We start from the raw sequence: 17065 nt of genomic DNA, 5'->3' as shown, positions 1-17065 counted from the left end.
ACAGCATTTTCCAGAAGTTGATGCCAATGTCTGGTCTTTGGAAACACTCTCAGAACCTAGGCAGTCTCCACGAAGTTCACCATCCCTTCATAGAGTCTGCCTAAGCTTTGATACTCCATGTCTTTTTTGTTGTAGATATTTTATCATTAAAAGTGAGAAAATGATTACCTGTAATATCTGAGATATATGTAGGAAATTATGTAACTAGCCAGTTAATAAAAGAGGATGAGAAAACCCAATAAAATAGAATATCTTTAGGCATCTGGCAAATAGCCTCCAAATCGTGGCAAAGATTACAGTTTAGTGGCAGTGTTCACTTTTTCTTATGACTTTAAGACTTAGTTGTGCAATGAAATATTAATATTTATAGATTCATATTTTCTCCTTATTATACTATAGCAACTGGATGCAAAAAATACACATTAGCTATTGTATCAATAAAAGAAAAAATTCCAAATTTTTATGAGTTTCTAATTTAATCAATTTGGAAAGAGTGAATAAAATACTTTCAAATCTATATGTTTATAAACATAAATATGCAAGGAGTACTTTTAATATATTCATAGTAAACCCTTCATCCTTGCTGTTTGTCAAAAAATAGAAAAGTTCAGACAGGTTCAGGACATTCTGAACAACCAATGTCTTTACAATGCATTAAGGTATCCTGAAATGCTTTATTAAAGGACACATGGCTTACACACATGTCTAGTCCCTTAGAGTAAAAGTTAGTCAGGTTTGCTCTCCATTTGGGTGCAGGTACAAGAGTATTCTTTCGGACACCTTAGGCTTATTCCACAGAATGATAATGTGATTTACAGGAGAATTATGTTCGCTGTTTGAAGAGAGCGTAACTTACTACCTGAGACTCATGTAGAGGCGCACAAAAAGCATAATTTATGTGAGGAGCAATTTCTATATAGGGAAAGAGCACTGTGGATATCAGAACATCTGATGTCTCACCTTGGCTTTACTATGAACTAGCTCTGAATATAGAAAAGTCAACTGATTTCTAGGTTTCTTACTTTTCTTTTTTATAAGATGTCCATTTAAACTCTAAAAAAAGTATATGACTAATTACAATGATTTCAGTTATATGAATTTTAATACAAAACATATAAAATCAATTTCAAAAAATTTCTGCATCTACTGAAAAATGTAAGAATGAACTAACTATTGGCCTTCTCTAATTTCTTTTATTAAATGTAGGTACCCAATATTACTTGAAAATTTTGAGCATAACTATTCTTTTCGTAAAAGGGCAACTAGAAAAGACTGCTTCCCACAGAAAATTTATTAACAATAGGTGCTCAATTGTGTTTATACAATGAACAATGCCCCTTTTTATATAAATAATCAGGGGAGAAATATTTTAAGCCATTTTTCTCTTTCCATAACCCCACCTACACATAAAACTTTGCTGTAAAGACATCACTTCCATGAGGAGGTATTCACTGTAGATGTACAGAAGTCTATGAAAATCTATGTTTACAAGAAAAAGATTATCATCTAACCACCTGCATATTCACACAGATCCTTAATAAGAACTATCTGATGATACAATGAATTATCAATTCTTGAGGAAGTGCATACAGTTGACAACTATTTTTTTTAAGACTCACCATCCAGAACACAAAATTTTCTCATTTTAAATCCTTCTTGTCACATTTTTGACATTTAGTTGAAATTTTGGAACAAACACAGTAACATTGAAAATATAAATGAAATTAACAATGGACTGATACTCAACTTTAGAAGTTAAAATAAACTCAAGTGTGTATTAGAGTAAAATTATGTTGACAGTATGTAAATCAAACTGTAAAAATGATTCGACTTTTCTTTTTAAAATGTCCCATCCATTGCTTTCCCTCCAAAGGACTAAAGTAGCAAAAGAGGAAGGTAGCAAAAAAGGAAACAGGAAAGCCTGCTTTAGTAACTGGACATTTTGATTTAGTTGGCTAAAAAGTCCAAATGCTAATACTCCTAATAATCAGCCATTCCTTTTGTGTTTGGGTAACATATATTCTTATACAATGTATATCAAATGGAATTTTTTGATTCACTTCTGAGATTTCAAAGTTTCCATTTTTGAATTCCCCTAGTCTTAAGTAAGTAACACATTGTCTACTTTGCTTGAAATCTATAACATTTTCCCCAACATCGAGGGCTCCATGATGCAAAATGTCATTTTGCCGATCTTCTGTTCCAGTACTCACTTTAATTTTTTTAATTAAAATTGGATTTTCAAATATAATCACAAAGACGTCTCCTGCTGAAGGTGGCTTCCCCCAAAAGTACTCATCAACACTACTATAAGCCTTGCTTGCTTCATAATTTTCAAAAACATTCATGTTGGTATATAGATTTGCAGGAGGGTTATCAGGGATGTCAAATGACTCTTCTTCAAAATCATCATCCTTCAGCTTATTCTCAGTCCCTTTATATGATGAATAATAACCCATGTGCTGAAAGAGAGACGGTTTAAAACGGATCACATTTTTCTGAGCTAAAAGACCCCGAAAATGAGTCAATAGCCAATCACAAGGCATCTCTTGATAAAACATTAATAAAAAGTGTGCCAAACGTGGGAGATCATGAGAATGATACAGTTTTCCAATGTAGCCAAGCTTAGAGAACTCAAGAGTTACCCAGTAGGTTCCTTCTAGGGATGTAATGACTTTCTTGATGGCAGTTAAGAAATTTTTTGAACATCGAACATCATCTTCAAGCATTACATAATAGTCTGAAGTATTGGCACAAAAATTAAGCAGAAAAGCATAGTCTACATTTTGCTTGGACCGAAATCTGACTCTGTCTTCTGGATCATTGTAATTTCTTTTAAGGCCGTCCAGGATTGGGTAATATTCCTCTGGAGCATGTATAACTATTAATCTTCCTGCAATAATATGGTGGGCAAATTTCTGTGTAATATCCTGGACTATGACCTCACGCCAGGATGAATTAAAGTCTGCTAGATGAACCACCACTGAAATTTCCTTCAGCTCTTCATAGCTGGACTGCTCAAAAATGGACTTGATTGTCTCAAGTAAATAGTTTCCTTTTTTTCTTTTCACTGATGAAAGTCCAATTGTAAGAAACCCTGAGCAAAAGAATTCAGAAGGAAGACAAATTAAATGTGAAATAGGTTTTGAATAACATAGAAAAAACTCTTTTTCCTTTAGGCTTGCTACTATATTAGGTAAATTTAGTAAATGATAGGCATAGAATATTTAGTGATTAAAAGATTATACTAAACATATAAAGGCTATCATACTTAATACATAATTGATTTTTCTATGGAAAAATGTCTCTTAAGCACAATGACATATGAGCCTTATTGCTGTAAACATTTGTTTATGAAATAAAAAATATGATTTATGGCATTTGACAGCTTAACACTCTCATATATGCCCATTAAAGAAGATAGATATTTGGATAATATCCACACTACTAAAAAATGCAAAAGGAGAAGGGAATTCACACTTCAGGATGACAAACTAGTCTCAAATGATAAAAAAGAAAATTAAGCATAACTCATTCATTTACTCATCTTTACATTTTTTATAAAAATGTACATTTTCATTTGTCTTTGATCACTGACATTATCTTGCACTAGAAAAAATAATAATTGGGCTTCACAATTCTATTTTGAAATTTTATGTAGAATGCAAACAAATTATAAACTATTTTTTAAAATCTGAATTAATACTCAAATGTATTGTACATTGTTCTAACACATGAATATCACTGTTTTCCTTAATTTGTTTTTTTAATTTTTTTATTGTTTTATTTATTTTTGAGAGAGAGAGAGAGAGAGCGAGAGAGCACATGAGCAGGAGAGGGTCAGAGAGAGAGGGAGACATGGAACCTGAAGACAGGCTCTAGGCTCTGAGCTAGCTGTCAGCACAGAGCCCAACACGAGGCTCAAACCTACGAACCATGAGATCATGACCTGAGCCGAAGCCAGACGTTTAACCAACTGAGCCACCCAGGCGCCCCAGTTTTCCTTAATTTGAAACACAGTTTTCTAGCAATTTTGTCTGGGGAAATTTTTATTCAGATACCGAAAATCTAAAAGTAGAAACAGGATATTTGTAAAAAAATTAAAATAAAAGCCTGTGAAATGGCAGTTTACTTCTCATCAGTGTAGATGTCTTTTTATTGAAATATTTTCACTTTTTAAGCTCTGATTCTCATCATCATCCAGAACTGAATAAAATTGCATAACCACTATTTGGAAAAATAGGAAAATGTTGTTATTCACGAAGATCACCATTGTTTTAAAAGTTCATTTATTTTTGAGAGAGACAGAGAGAGAGAGAAGAGAGAACAAATTCCAAGCAGTCTCCTAGTCCTGCACTAAGCCTGATGAGGGGCTCAAACTCATGACCTGAGCTAAAATCAGGAGTCCAACATTTAACTGACTTGAGCCACCCAGGAGCCCTGTGATAACTGTTTTAATACAGACATCTAGTTGTTGTGACTTATACAATACTGAAAAAGCCCTGTCCAAGAAAAATCATTCTTACTAGTCTGCCAGAGAGGTAGAGATTGACACATTTGGTTCAAATACCTGGATTTACCACCCTAACTTCTTATGAAAACTGAGTATGTTCCCCAGTACCATTAAACTCAAGATATCAGCCTTTGGTAATAGCCTTTACAATAGCCAATGGTCTCAGGATACTTTCCACATAAAAGGCAGGAGTCTATGCATTTTACCTGTGATATGCATCTTGAAAATTCCTAATAGCCTTTTGGGATAGCTTTGCACTCATCATCATTCTGCTTTATAGATGAGGAAACTAAATTACAGGGAGATGCATTAACTTGTGCAAAGTGTTAATACTTCATGAGAAGTACGGTGCCAAGATCCCAAATGTGCTGCTTATACCGTCTGTTTATATCGCTTCTTTCTTTAAAAGCAGCAGCATATGTGCCAACACACATTAGTAAACTTAGGATGGAAAGGGAGAATTAGTAATGTTTGCACAAAGGTAGTGTAACAGATGGAGATAAAAATAAACAGTGGCAAATTTATGCAATTAAAAGAAAGCTTAAGAGCAATAGACATTTGAAATAAAGGAATGAACGGAAGACAGACCTAAAGAAACCTGCATTTAGTTAAGTTGCAAATTTCCTCAACCTGGTGACTGTACAAACATTTCTTAGCGGGGAACTCAATTTCTGTGGTCTCCACAAAATCTGTTAAGAAATTCATGATATCACTGTGTTTCATTGATTCCACGAATCATGTTTTTCACATAGAAACATTTTAAAAGCAGGTTGAATACTATAATTGATGGCATCTTACTATTAAAATGATAAAGTGTATTTTCTTTGTGGCATATTAATTAGATCATGACACTCTGTAGAGTTTATGCTTCTGGAAATCCATGAAGCGTGTGTAGCATGTTACTTCTCAGATCCAAACTGCTTGTAGTGAGTTGAATACTTTTCTATTTAACTTCAGAATGTGACCTTACTTAAAAATTGAGTGTTTGCAGATGTAATCTGTTAAGGATCTTAAGATAAATCATATCAGATTTAGAGTGAGCTCTACATTTCATGACAGGTATCCTTGAAGAAGAAAAGAGGACACAGAGAGACATAGAGAGCAAGAGAAGAATACCATGTGGAGATGAAGGTTGGAATTACAGTTATGCCCCCCACCCCATGCCGAAGAACGCCAAGAGTGACCAGAAGCTGAAAGAGGCAAGCAAAGATTCTCCCCTCTTATTTTCAGAGGGAGAGTGGCTCAGCCAGTGCCTTGATTTTGAATATCTGGTCTCCAGAAACATGAGAGAATCAATGTCCATCGTTTTAAACTACCTCATTTGTGGCAATTTGGTATAACACCCAGGGAAACTACAACAGTGACTTTCACTACTTCAAAAGTGGTGGCAAGTCATAAAAACCAAATAATTAGAGTTGGGAAATGTATCAATATGGGAATAGTTGTTTTTAAAACATACCATTACAATTTTAAGTAAATTGATTTTTCTCAAACTTTCTACATAGTTCTACAATAAACTGTTTGAAGGTTTATATTACAATTAGGCATTTTAAAAAGATTCTTTTTGTTGTTATTCTTGGAATGGGATCAGTGAGTCATTGCAATTTGTGAAGAAATATTAAAATGTTTCCCAAAGAATGTATTATATGACAAGAACCTATAAAGTTTTAGTGCTTTACAAATTAAGCCGGTTGTCATTATTTTAAAACAAAAATATTTTATGTACTGTATTCTTGATTTAAAAGTGTAGGGATACTTACGCTTTCTTTGTAAAGGTGTGGCAGCTAAGTAGCGATAAGTGACATTGATGGCTCCTGAGAAATTAGATAAATCTTTGAAAGTATGCACATAGCGTTCCGAATTCAGTTGATGTGTGGATGTTTCCCTTATAAGTTGTTTGTCTCCTTCCTGAATGTCAAGAAGGAGGAAGAGAAAATAAATAACTTATAGATGGTCATGGCTTAAAGTTTCTCCTTATGTAGTGAATATATGGGGCTGATAAATAACATGGTTATTATGTAAATCTCAACTACTGGTACCACAGCTGTAGACCATTATCTCTCACCTGAATTCTCCCCTAAGGTCTCGACTCCAGGCTCTCCTGCTCTATTGCACTCTTTATATTCCCCTTCCATTTGTTTTCCTGCAGCATACATTAATAATGGCATTTTCTTGACACACACACACACACAAAATCTACACCTGAGAACTCCCACTGCCTTCATGTTAAAATTCAAATTCATCACAATAATTCGATGGTCTTAAAAATTCACAAGGATCTCCTTTATGGTTTCACGTGAAACTAATTTACTAACTTTCCCATGTCTGAGTCATATGAAGATATTTCCTCTTCTTCAAGCATTGTTAAATAATATTACACAATATTTCTATATAATTCTTTCTGGGTAATTTATTAATCAAGAAGTTTTAGTGAGTTCCTTATATTGCCAGTATAATTAAAGACTGTTAAGGATAGTCATGGTCTTTGTGACAGGGTTGTATTTTTTTCAAGTATCTTCAAGATATCTTAATTAAGGTAAATTTGTACCAAGTCAAGAAAATGTTTTCAGACCTTGCATTAGTTTTTCTCATGATACGTTTGCTCATTATGTGTGTGTGTGTGCGTTCGCGCGCGTGCGTGTGTGTGTGTGTGTGTGTGTGTGTGTAAAATTCCGTTGCAGGGGAAGTCTAGTCCTTTTATATTTAAGATGCCTATTATGTAATTGGTAATGCACTTATGTCATTCAATCTCTGGGCAGACTTTTATTAAAATATATACTCATATTTAGCTTAAAATATATCATGTTAGCCATTAATTGGTCCCCTTTTCCATCTTCTTCAGTATAAGTTCAATAGTAAACTTTTATTAGATAGTCAACATTTGATCAAGTCTTTACTGATCAAGTCTATACATTATTAGCAAAATATCAACCTGATTGTACTTCGTACATGGTTTACTACCATGGATAGAATATATTTAAAAATAACCTATTTAGAATTTTGTTGTTTCTGGCAAGTGTCTACTATACTGTGTGATGTTATATGGATCTCTTTCTACTATTCCATATAGAATAGCAGGTCAAGCCTGTGAAAACTGTTAAGAAAACAGAGAAAGAAAATGGATTAAATAAATCTGGTCCTCATATTATCTGCCTATGGTCAATAAAACTTTAATTCAACCTTTGCTATAAAAATTAGAAAGGATTCAAATACAGTTTTTACCTCATTTGGAACATTCATAACTTTACATAAAGTCAACTATCAATGGAGAAAGTGACTGACTCAAAATTTAACATCAGTGTCCAGACTGGAATTGTCTTAGAATAAACACTGAGACTAGCAGGCCATGACTCATCATTGCCAACTCAAGATCAATTCTAAATATCCTTTTTGTATATTTGATTATGTTTATAAACCTATACTTGGTCATTAATGTATTTCTGTATTTTATATTATCTTGATAATTGAGAAAAATATGTTAGTCCTTTAAAATATTCATAATAGGGGTTCTTGGGTGGCTCAGTTGGTTAAGTGTCCAACTTCGGCTCAGGTCATGATCCCACCGCTAGTGGTTTCAAGCCCCACATCAGGCTCTGTGCTGATAGTTCAGAGCCTGAAGGCTGCTTCAGATTCTATGTCTCCCTCTCTCTCTGCCCGTCTCCCACTTGCACTCTATTGCTCTCTCAAAAATGAATGTGTTAAAAAAATAAAATTAAATAAAGTAAAATATTTATATTTTTCATCTATAAGTTATAGGCTTTCAAAATATGCAAAATGATACCTTGAATTCTATATTGCTTATAAATATACTAACTGAAGATCTATTAAATTCTGATCATTTTAATTCTTTACATATTTATATTTTCATTTTTTATTTATTTTTGAGAGACAGAGAGAGACAGTCTGAGCAGGAGAGGGTCAAAGAGAGAGGGAGACACAGAATCAGAAGCAGGCTCCAGGCTCTGAGCTAGCTGTCAGTACAGAGCCCAACATGGGGCTCGAACCCATGAACCATGAGATCATGACCTGAGCTGAAGTTGGACGCTTAACTGACTGAGCCACCCAGGTGCCTCTATCTTTGTCTTTCTGAAAACCCGTAAAACATTATTAAAGTTTTAAAATCCACAAACTTAGGATTGCCGAAATGTAACTAAGGACTCAGTTCAGCATTAGCTACTTTAATAGTAATGTAATAGTACCCATTATCAATAGTGTCTACAAGAAATTTCTATAAAAATCACAGCCAGCACAGTACTGAATTCATTTTACCATTCTGTTCTAATGTGCTGTGCATTCTAAAGGCAGTGCAAGATATTGAATATTTCTTTAAGAATTCTATCTTGAATGTGTAAAAATCCAGACCTTTTCTGTGTTAAGATAGAGTACATTCATCTTGATTGAAGGACATAACAGAATATAAAATAAAATGGAACTTATATGAAAGCACTTTATTAAATTCTCAAGAACAAGCTTCTTTACACTTTTCAGCATAAATAAATAATGCATCTTTCACCTGAGTCAGCCTTGTTGGCTGCTTTCCAGAGGCATCTACCTGAACTGCTAGGCTCTCCCTGGATACCTTCTTTCTGTAGCTACTATGCTGTGGTGTATTTCTCAGTAATAAGACAAAGCTTTATGACAATCATTTTCTGGATAGGAATGCAATTCGATGGACTAGCTACAGACTAAGTATGTACCCTAGTGGCTACTTTGAAGATGCTCACAGCCCAGAGGCTAAGTTGATTGGGCATGCAGCGTCTCTTCTACTTAGTTTGCCTTGTAATAGCATTTGTCTCTTACACTGAGCTTGGCTTCCTTTCCCAGTGAAAGGCACGTTATGTCCTGAATATGTAAACAATACATTAAACTGTTATATGCCCAGTATTTCAGGCCACAAATGGATGTTCCAGCAAAAAAACCCCAAAAAAACAAAAAACAGAAAAATACAATGTGCTAAGTAACTCCAGAGATCTTTTACATGTAATTGTTTACTTGTTTTCTATTATAACTATTATTTCCCCCTGCAAAAGAGGCAGGAAAAGAAGGATCTACTAATGTCTATGTTTAGAAAATTGTACACATTGTGGTATTCTGGAATAAAAAAATCAAATGAGATAATTTTATGACAGCTGAAATAAACACAGACCCTATTAGTCAAAGGAAGAAGGGTTAAATAGAAACTGTTTTCTATACTATTAGGTGGCTGGCTTCCATGGATATTAAGCACTTAGAAAAAATAATATTAATATAATTTTACATTAATTGTTTAAAGAATATTTTAAACCTTTATGTATATTAAGCTTTGGGATAAAAATTAGCTTTAAATGCGATTTAGTTAAAAAAAATCATCCAGTAAATAGTGAGAAATTAAACTAATAAAATACTGTCATTAAATTTTCATGTATTTAACAATAATTTTAACTCAGTTTTTCCACTTTAAGATAAGTATTTAAAAATACTTTTACAGTTTTTTAATTTTAGAGAGAGAGTGAGAGCATGAGCAGGGGAGAGAGGCAAAAAGAGATGAGAGAATCTTAAGCAAACTGCATTCTCAGCATGAACACGGACGCAAGGTTCAATCCCATGACCCGGGGATGGAGACTTGAGCTAAAGAGAAGAGTTGGATGCTCAACTGACTGAGCCCCCCAGACACCTCTAAATAATTTCAAGTTTAAAACTGAGGAGCAATATCTTCTCTATAATTGGGCTTATTTGTAAATTTGACTAGATACATGACTAATATAGACAGAGAAAGTGTCATTGAGTAAGTAGTCTTTAGTAAGCGCTGCGTCACTATACCATACCTTTCACATTAGATGGCGAGGACTGAAGTGTAGGTAGAAATGGGTAAAAATTCACAAACCAGGACAATAGTATTAGATCTTTTTATAGATATGTGCTCTATTACTGCTTACACATTTTACAATAAATTTGGAGAGTTCTTATAGCAACAAGATAGGAGGATGTTTGCTGCATAAAATGGTCTTTTGTCTGTTTAGAATGAAACACTGCAGTTGCGTTTGAAAGTGTCTCATAAATGCAGCAAGTTATTAAATACAATAAGGATCCTTTCAATACCATGTATTTGATTTACAAGATGTGATTACTGCTACCAGTAGACACAGATGTAAGAAATAATTTTATTACCAAATTAAATCACTTATGAACACTCTTCTAATTAATTTATGATCTTTAATTTTATCCAGAAAAATACAGCTGGATCACATGGGCCTTGATATATTGTCTTTAAATCTTATAAACCTAATAATCAGGTTTAAAGAAAAATCAAAATGCATATCATTAGTAAGTTTCTACAGTTTCCTATGTTTTCCTAAATCATCCCTAGTCAAATTCTATGAATCTGTGGTGATTTCAGCTACTGTGAATTTGTGGATAATAGAATGAAGAGGTCACAAGATCAAGATCTATACATGAATGTAAAAGATGTAGGCAAAGCCAAGATTTGGGAATCTGGCAGAATTTTATCATCAAACAATGCTAAAGGAATTAAGATGATTTACAAAAGACTTCCTAAGAGTATGTATACCAACTAAGATGAAATGGTTAGGTTATAGGACATAAAACAGTATATGGAAAATCATGAATAGTTAATAAATCATGTTCAATAAATAAAACATTTTACTAGGAAATGCTTTTTGTGGTTATTTTCAAATTTCCTCTTGCTAATATATTAATTAAAAAGTTCAGCATGCTTGCACAATGGAAAGTACTTTTTAGTCCTTTTTGTGTCCAAGAATTTGATTTTCTGAGATATGTGAACAGGAATATTAGAATAAATTAGGATTTTTCTAGATAACTTAAGCTCAATTCAGAATGAAAGGGAATAAGCAATAATGCCCATGTTATTCTCATCAGACATGAAATGAATGACATGATACTTATAACAATAAGAAAAAATAGAACAAACTGAGTCATCAGAATTAGCCAGAGTAACTCCTTTGTACATTTCTAGAATTTACTTAATAATTAATTTATATGATATATACCAATTTATTCTTTTTTAAACTACTGAATAGTTTTCACATCATTGTCTCTAGTTCTTAGGGTTCTATGTTATTTTTCAATGAATTTAAACATTTAACATGGTGGTCATTTATGGTTATTCAAAATCTAATGAAGTGTCATATATGATAACAAAATAGAATAATTCGTATTATTAGTTAAAATATAGAATTTTGAAAATTTTGATGAGAAAATTGTAAAAGACTCATACTGTAAGAAATTTTCCAAATTCTATATTTTTAAACTAAATCTAAAATGGTTATATAAACTATTAATTCAGCATGATGGTGATATTTAATGATATACATATTGGACCTGCAATATACAGCATTAAAGAAAATGTTGCAACATAAATTAAAATAATTATAATGTTGATAACATATAGTTAATAAAAATGTAGCTAGAAAGAAAACATGCATGTCAGAGTTTTGCCCAAACTAAGGTTATGCCAGCAGTATGGGACTGAAGTTAGTACGATTGGACTAAGTCTAGTTTGACTCAGGCTTTGTTTGTAACAACAACAAAAAAAAATAAAGAACCTCCAAAACTTACCAGAACATAGCTGTCTTCAATGTACAAGTTCATAAAGAGAAGGAAAATAACAAGAACTCCCAAGAATGATACTGTGGAACGTTTTCGCAGGCATCTCATTTTATCCAGTATTTCAAAAATATGCTTCATTTGATAAAATGTAAGCATTCTATCCTGTGGAAAAGAGGCACAAATTATTCACAATGCATGTTGGATGTAAATATTTCTTCATTATAGGTATCCAAAACCAGGCCTTAATGAAATGTCACCCTTCAAATGTTTGAATTAAAATTACTTCTGCTTTCCCACATATGATTCTTACAGATTGTTGATATCTTAACATAAGATCAATGTACCAGTTTATACTGTTGTGAAGTATTTTGTTTGTTTTCCATGTATAGAATTTAAATATACCTAGAATTTATCTTTGTGTCTTTTATCATGTGCTATAATAATTTTATGTCTTTATTTTTCCTATGGAGAGCCAATAGTCTTCTGCTTGCTGTGCACTGCCCATAACCACTAGTCACATTACCACTTCTGACTTCAAGAGTGTGGGGAAGTGTAATCTCCAATGTAATGGGAAGTAAGAAGAACAGTACTATTGTACAGCATACTTTATATTGAGTCATACATTCTTTGGATTTGTGAAGCCACTTCCAGACTAAGGTCACTTTCAAATTCATAGGTTGAAAATGTATTTACAGACCCATCATTTAGAACTTTCCAATAAGGAAAAACATAGCAATTTTGAACCAAAACATTCTAAATGAAATTTTGTTACCTGGTAATGATTCTCTAGATAAAACAGTATTATGTTTGTAAAAGAATTTTTAATATTTTTAATTGTTTTTTTTTTTTTGAGACAGAAAGACAGACCGACTGAGCATGAGAGAGAAAGGGGCAGAGAGAGGGAGACAAGAGAATCTGAAGCAAGATGCAGGCTCTGATCTGTCAGCACAGAGCCTGGCGGGGGACTTGAACCCATAAACTGCCAGATCATGATCTGAGCTGACTCAGATGCCCAACTGACTAAGCTACGTAGGCAACCCTGTAAAAGATTTTTAGCTGGATCTTGAAAATTGGCAAAAATACAAAGAATTGTAATCTAATCCTACACCAGGAGACAAAATATTTTTAAATGTCAGACAAAATATTTTTAAATATGAAGACTTAACATAGCATGAAATGCCTGTATTCCCTCTAACTCAGCAGTTATGCTTTTAAAAATCCATTCAAAGACAATTGTATATTTGAGTAAATGTTTAGCTATGGTGTTATAAGACAGTGATGTTTATAAAATAAACTGAAAACTATTTATAAGATGTTAACAACTGTTATATTGGTATAAATTATAAAAAATTTTCAGTCTTCTTTTTACTTACTTAATTTTCCATACTCTCAAATGTACATATATTCAGTAATACTTAAAAAGTTACTTTTAATTTTCAAAATTCTCTATCGTCCAAAGGAAAAATATTACTTCATTTTATTTTGGAGGCACACAAGCATAAACACAGAAATTATTTTCAAGAACAAATTTAAAATATGTTACACTATGATGTGTTTTTGATGTTCTGAATTTGAATGCTATAACTTACATAAAGGCTAAGTCAAGAGGAAGTATTTTCTAATTCTATTCCATATTCCTTTGAGACAAAGACAAAATGTATATAATGTGACCACAAATTGAATTTGTAAAGTTCAAATGTAAATAATATTTATTAAAATTTATTAAATAATATAAATAGTTTGCATGGGTAATTCATTGATCCTTCATAACTATGCTAAGATATTAATATTACCATTAGCTTACAAATGAAAAGAAAGAAGGAAAAAAAAACAGTTTTCTTGAGGTGTCTCCATAAGGGATGATTCCAGTTTTTTAATGATAAAATTGACCAGAGGAGTCTTCTGTATTAACTACTAATGGTGTAACGTTTACTAATTAGGTTTCACATGATATTTTAATTTTAATTTTATATATATATATATATATATATATATATATATATATATATATATATATATATATATATTTAGAGATTTAGAGTACATGCCCGAGCAGGAAAGGGGCAGAGAGAGAGAATTGCAAGCAGGCTCCATGCTGTCATACAAATGGCCAAATAGTACAGAAAGACACTCAACATTATTTATTGTACTGGAAATGGAAATAAAAATCACAATGAGATATCACATCACATCTGTTTAAATGGTTATTGTCAAAAGGCTAGACATAACAAGTATTGGTGAGGACGTGGAGGAAGTGGAGGAAAGAGATATCTTGTGCACTATTGGTTGGATGTAAATTGGTGCCACCACTATGGAAAAAGAATGGCATTTCCTCAAAACATTTAAAATAAAACTACCATGTGATCCAGCAATTCCACTTCTGGGTACACTTATGAAGGAAAGGAATTTGTTATCTTGAAGCGATATCTGAGCCTCCATGTGGACTGCAGTTTTATTCACAATAGCCAAGATATGAAAATAACCTAAATATCTGTTAACAGATGAGTAAAGAAAATGTAGCATATACATATAGGTGTGTATACATACACAATATATGCATACATACATATTACATATACACACAAATACATATATATACATATGCATATCTATATATAAAAGAAAGAAAGAAACCTTGCCATTTGTTACATGATTAGAACTTGAGGACATTATGCTAGGTGAAATAAGTCAGAGAGAGAAACAAAAGTATGGTATGATTTCGCATACAGAATCTGAAAAAGCCAAATACATTGAAACAAGGGTGTAGAATAGTGGTTGCCAGAGGCTGGGAGTGAGAAACAGGAAGATGTCAGTTGGAGGGTATAGACTCCAGTTATAAGATGAGTAAGTTCTGAGAATCTAATGTATTACATAGTGCTTAATAATTAATAGTATGGTATGATTATTTGCAAGTTGTTAAGAAAATAGGTCTTAAATATTCTCACCACAAAAAACTAATTATGTGTTAATTAGAGGTGTTCATTAACCTTATCATGGTAATAATTCTGTGATATATACATGTATCAAATCATCAGAATGTATATTTTATACTTATAAAACATGTCAATTATATTTTAATAAATCCAGAAGAAAATATAGAAAAGAAACCTCATATTCATATGATTTACTGGTGAATTCTACCAAATATTTTTGAGGAAAAAATAATCCTAATTCTACATGAGCTCTTTCAGACCATAAGTTAAAAAATTATTTGTAAAGTATTCTTGTCTTACAATGCTATATTAGTTTATATTATCAAGTGTACAACATATTGATTTGACAATTCTATACATTTTACTCAGTGCTCTCTATGGTGACTATCTGTTATTATAGTATTATTGACTATATTCTGAATGCTGTATTTTCATATTTGTGACTTATTTATTGTATGAATGGAATTTTGTACATTTTAACCCCTGTTATCTATTGTGTCTATTCCTTCACTCACCTTCCTTTTGACAACCACCATCTTGTTCTCCATTTTCAAGAATGTGTTTGTTTTATTTTTTAGATGTCACATAGAAGGAAATCATATGGTTTCTGTCTTTCTCTGCCTGACTTATCTCCCATAGCATTACTCTTAAATCCATCCATGTTGTTGGAAATGACAAGAAATCATTTTTTAAGGAAAAGTAGTATTTCATTGTATGTGTGCATGAGTGTGTGTGTGCATGAGTGTTCGTATATGTATGTATATAGATATATATAGATGATATAGATGATTTAGATATATATATAGATAGATATATCTCCTTTATTCATTCATCTACTGAAGGACACAAGTTGCTTCCATATCTTGCCTTTGAAATTAGTGCTACAATAAACATAGGGAAGCATATATATTTTCAAATTACTATTTTTATTTTATTTGAGTAAATAGCCAGTAGTGAAATTACTGAATTGAATGTTATTGCTATTTTTAATTTTTTGAGGAAATTTCATACTATTGAAATCTCATACTAATCACCACAGTGATTCCATCAATTTACCTTCCCACCAGTGGTTCATGAGAGTTCCCTTTCCTCCACATCCTTACCAACACTTGCTATTTGTTGTTTATGTTATTTTATTTTATTAATTTTACTTTTTTTATTTTGAGAGAGACAGAGAACATGAGCAGTGTAGAGGCAGAGAGAGAGAGAGAGAGAGAGAGAGAGAGAGAGAGGGAGAGAGAGGATCTCAAGCAGTGCAGAGCCTGACATGGGGCTCGAATTCAAAAAACTGTGAGATCATGACTCAAGCCAAAATCAAGAGTCAGACTTTCAACCAACTGAGGCACCAAGGTGTCCCATGTATTTCTTGTCTTTTCGAGACTAGCCATTTTGATGGGTGTGAAGTGATACCCTCAGTGTGGTTTTGATTTGCATTCCCTTGATGATTAGTGATGTTGAGTAATTTTTCCAATTTAAATAGATTTTTATCTGTTATTATTTTAACTCATTTTACAAATAATTTTATGAGTAAAAAATGATTATGAAAACAATGTCATTATAGATATAAGAATTTAAACATAACTAACCCAAATTTCTTTATTTTTTTTCCAATATGAAAGAATATATCCCCCAAATATATGATGCATCGTAAACTGCTCAGCCATCATTCCTGAAGGAGGAACATATCCACCTTGTAAGATCTGATTCCAGCTTTCTAGTACATCTCAAATATGTATTGTTACTTCAGGTTCTTCCTGAACTTGCAACATCAAGATTCAAAACTCTTGGAAAATTTGATGGCTCATAAGTTTTTAAGGCAAGAACAACCTTCTTATTTGGTTCATAAAAACTATAGAAACACTAATCACATATCTACGTTATCTTTTGCGTTCGAGTTCTTTTTGTTTACACACTTGCATTTGTGTGCTGACAATCTTATCAAGTAAATTTTCTTGCAAATATCATAAGAAACGAATGAATACTGTTCCATACCTGTTTACTAACATAGAATTATTAGGCTTTTGTTGCATCATGTTTTGAAATGAAATCCTCT

At 32.5% G+C, this 17065-nt stretch overlaps 1 protein-coding gene across 1 annotated transcript in view; it reads right to left on the bottom strand.

The window, feature by feature from the left end:
* Positions 1 to 1273: 1273 nt before the first annotated feature.
* The window catches only part of MGAT4C (MGAT4 family member C), a 28798-nt gene continuing 13006 nt past the window's right edge, over positions 1274 to 17065 (bottom strand). Inside the window, exons 2-4 of the mRNA XM_029954586.1 lie at positions 12089 to 12241; positions 6274 to 6421; positions 1274 to 3097 (exon numbers count right to left, since the gene is read on the bottom strand). Coding sequence (XP_029810446.1) covers positions 1956 to 3097; positions 6274 to 6421; positions 12089 to 12235 — 1437 coding nt within the window. The 5' untranslated portion in view covers positions 12236 to 12241 and the 3' untranslated portion in view covers positions 1274 to 1955. The remainder of the gene's footprint in view (positions 3098 to 6273; positions 6422 to 12088; positions 12242 to 17065) is intronic.

This window comes from Suricata suricatta, chromosome 10, assembly GCF_006229205.1.
Source record: "Suricata suricatta isolate VVHF042 chromosome 10, meerkat_22Aug2017_6uvM2_HiC, whole genome shotgun sequence".
NCBI lineage: Eukaryota > Metazoa > Chordata > Mammalia > Carnivora > Herpestidae > Suricata > Suricata suricatta.
The sequence above is the reverse complement of the archived record's forward strand: the minus strand, read 5'-3'. Positions and strand labels throughout refer to the sequence as shown.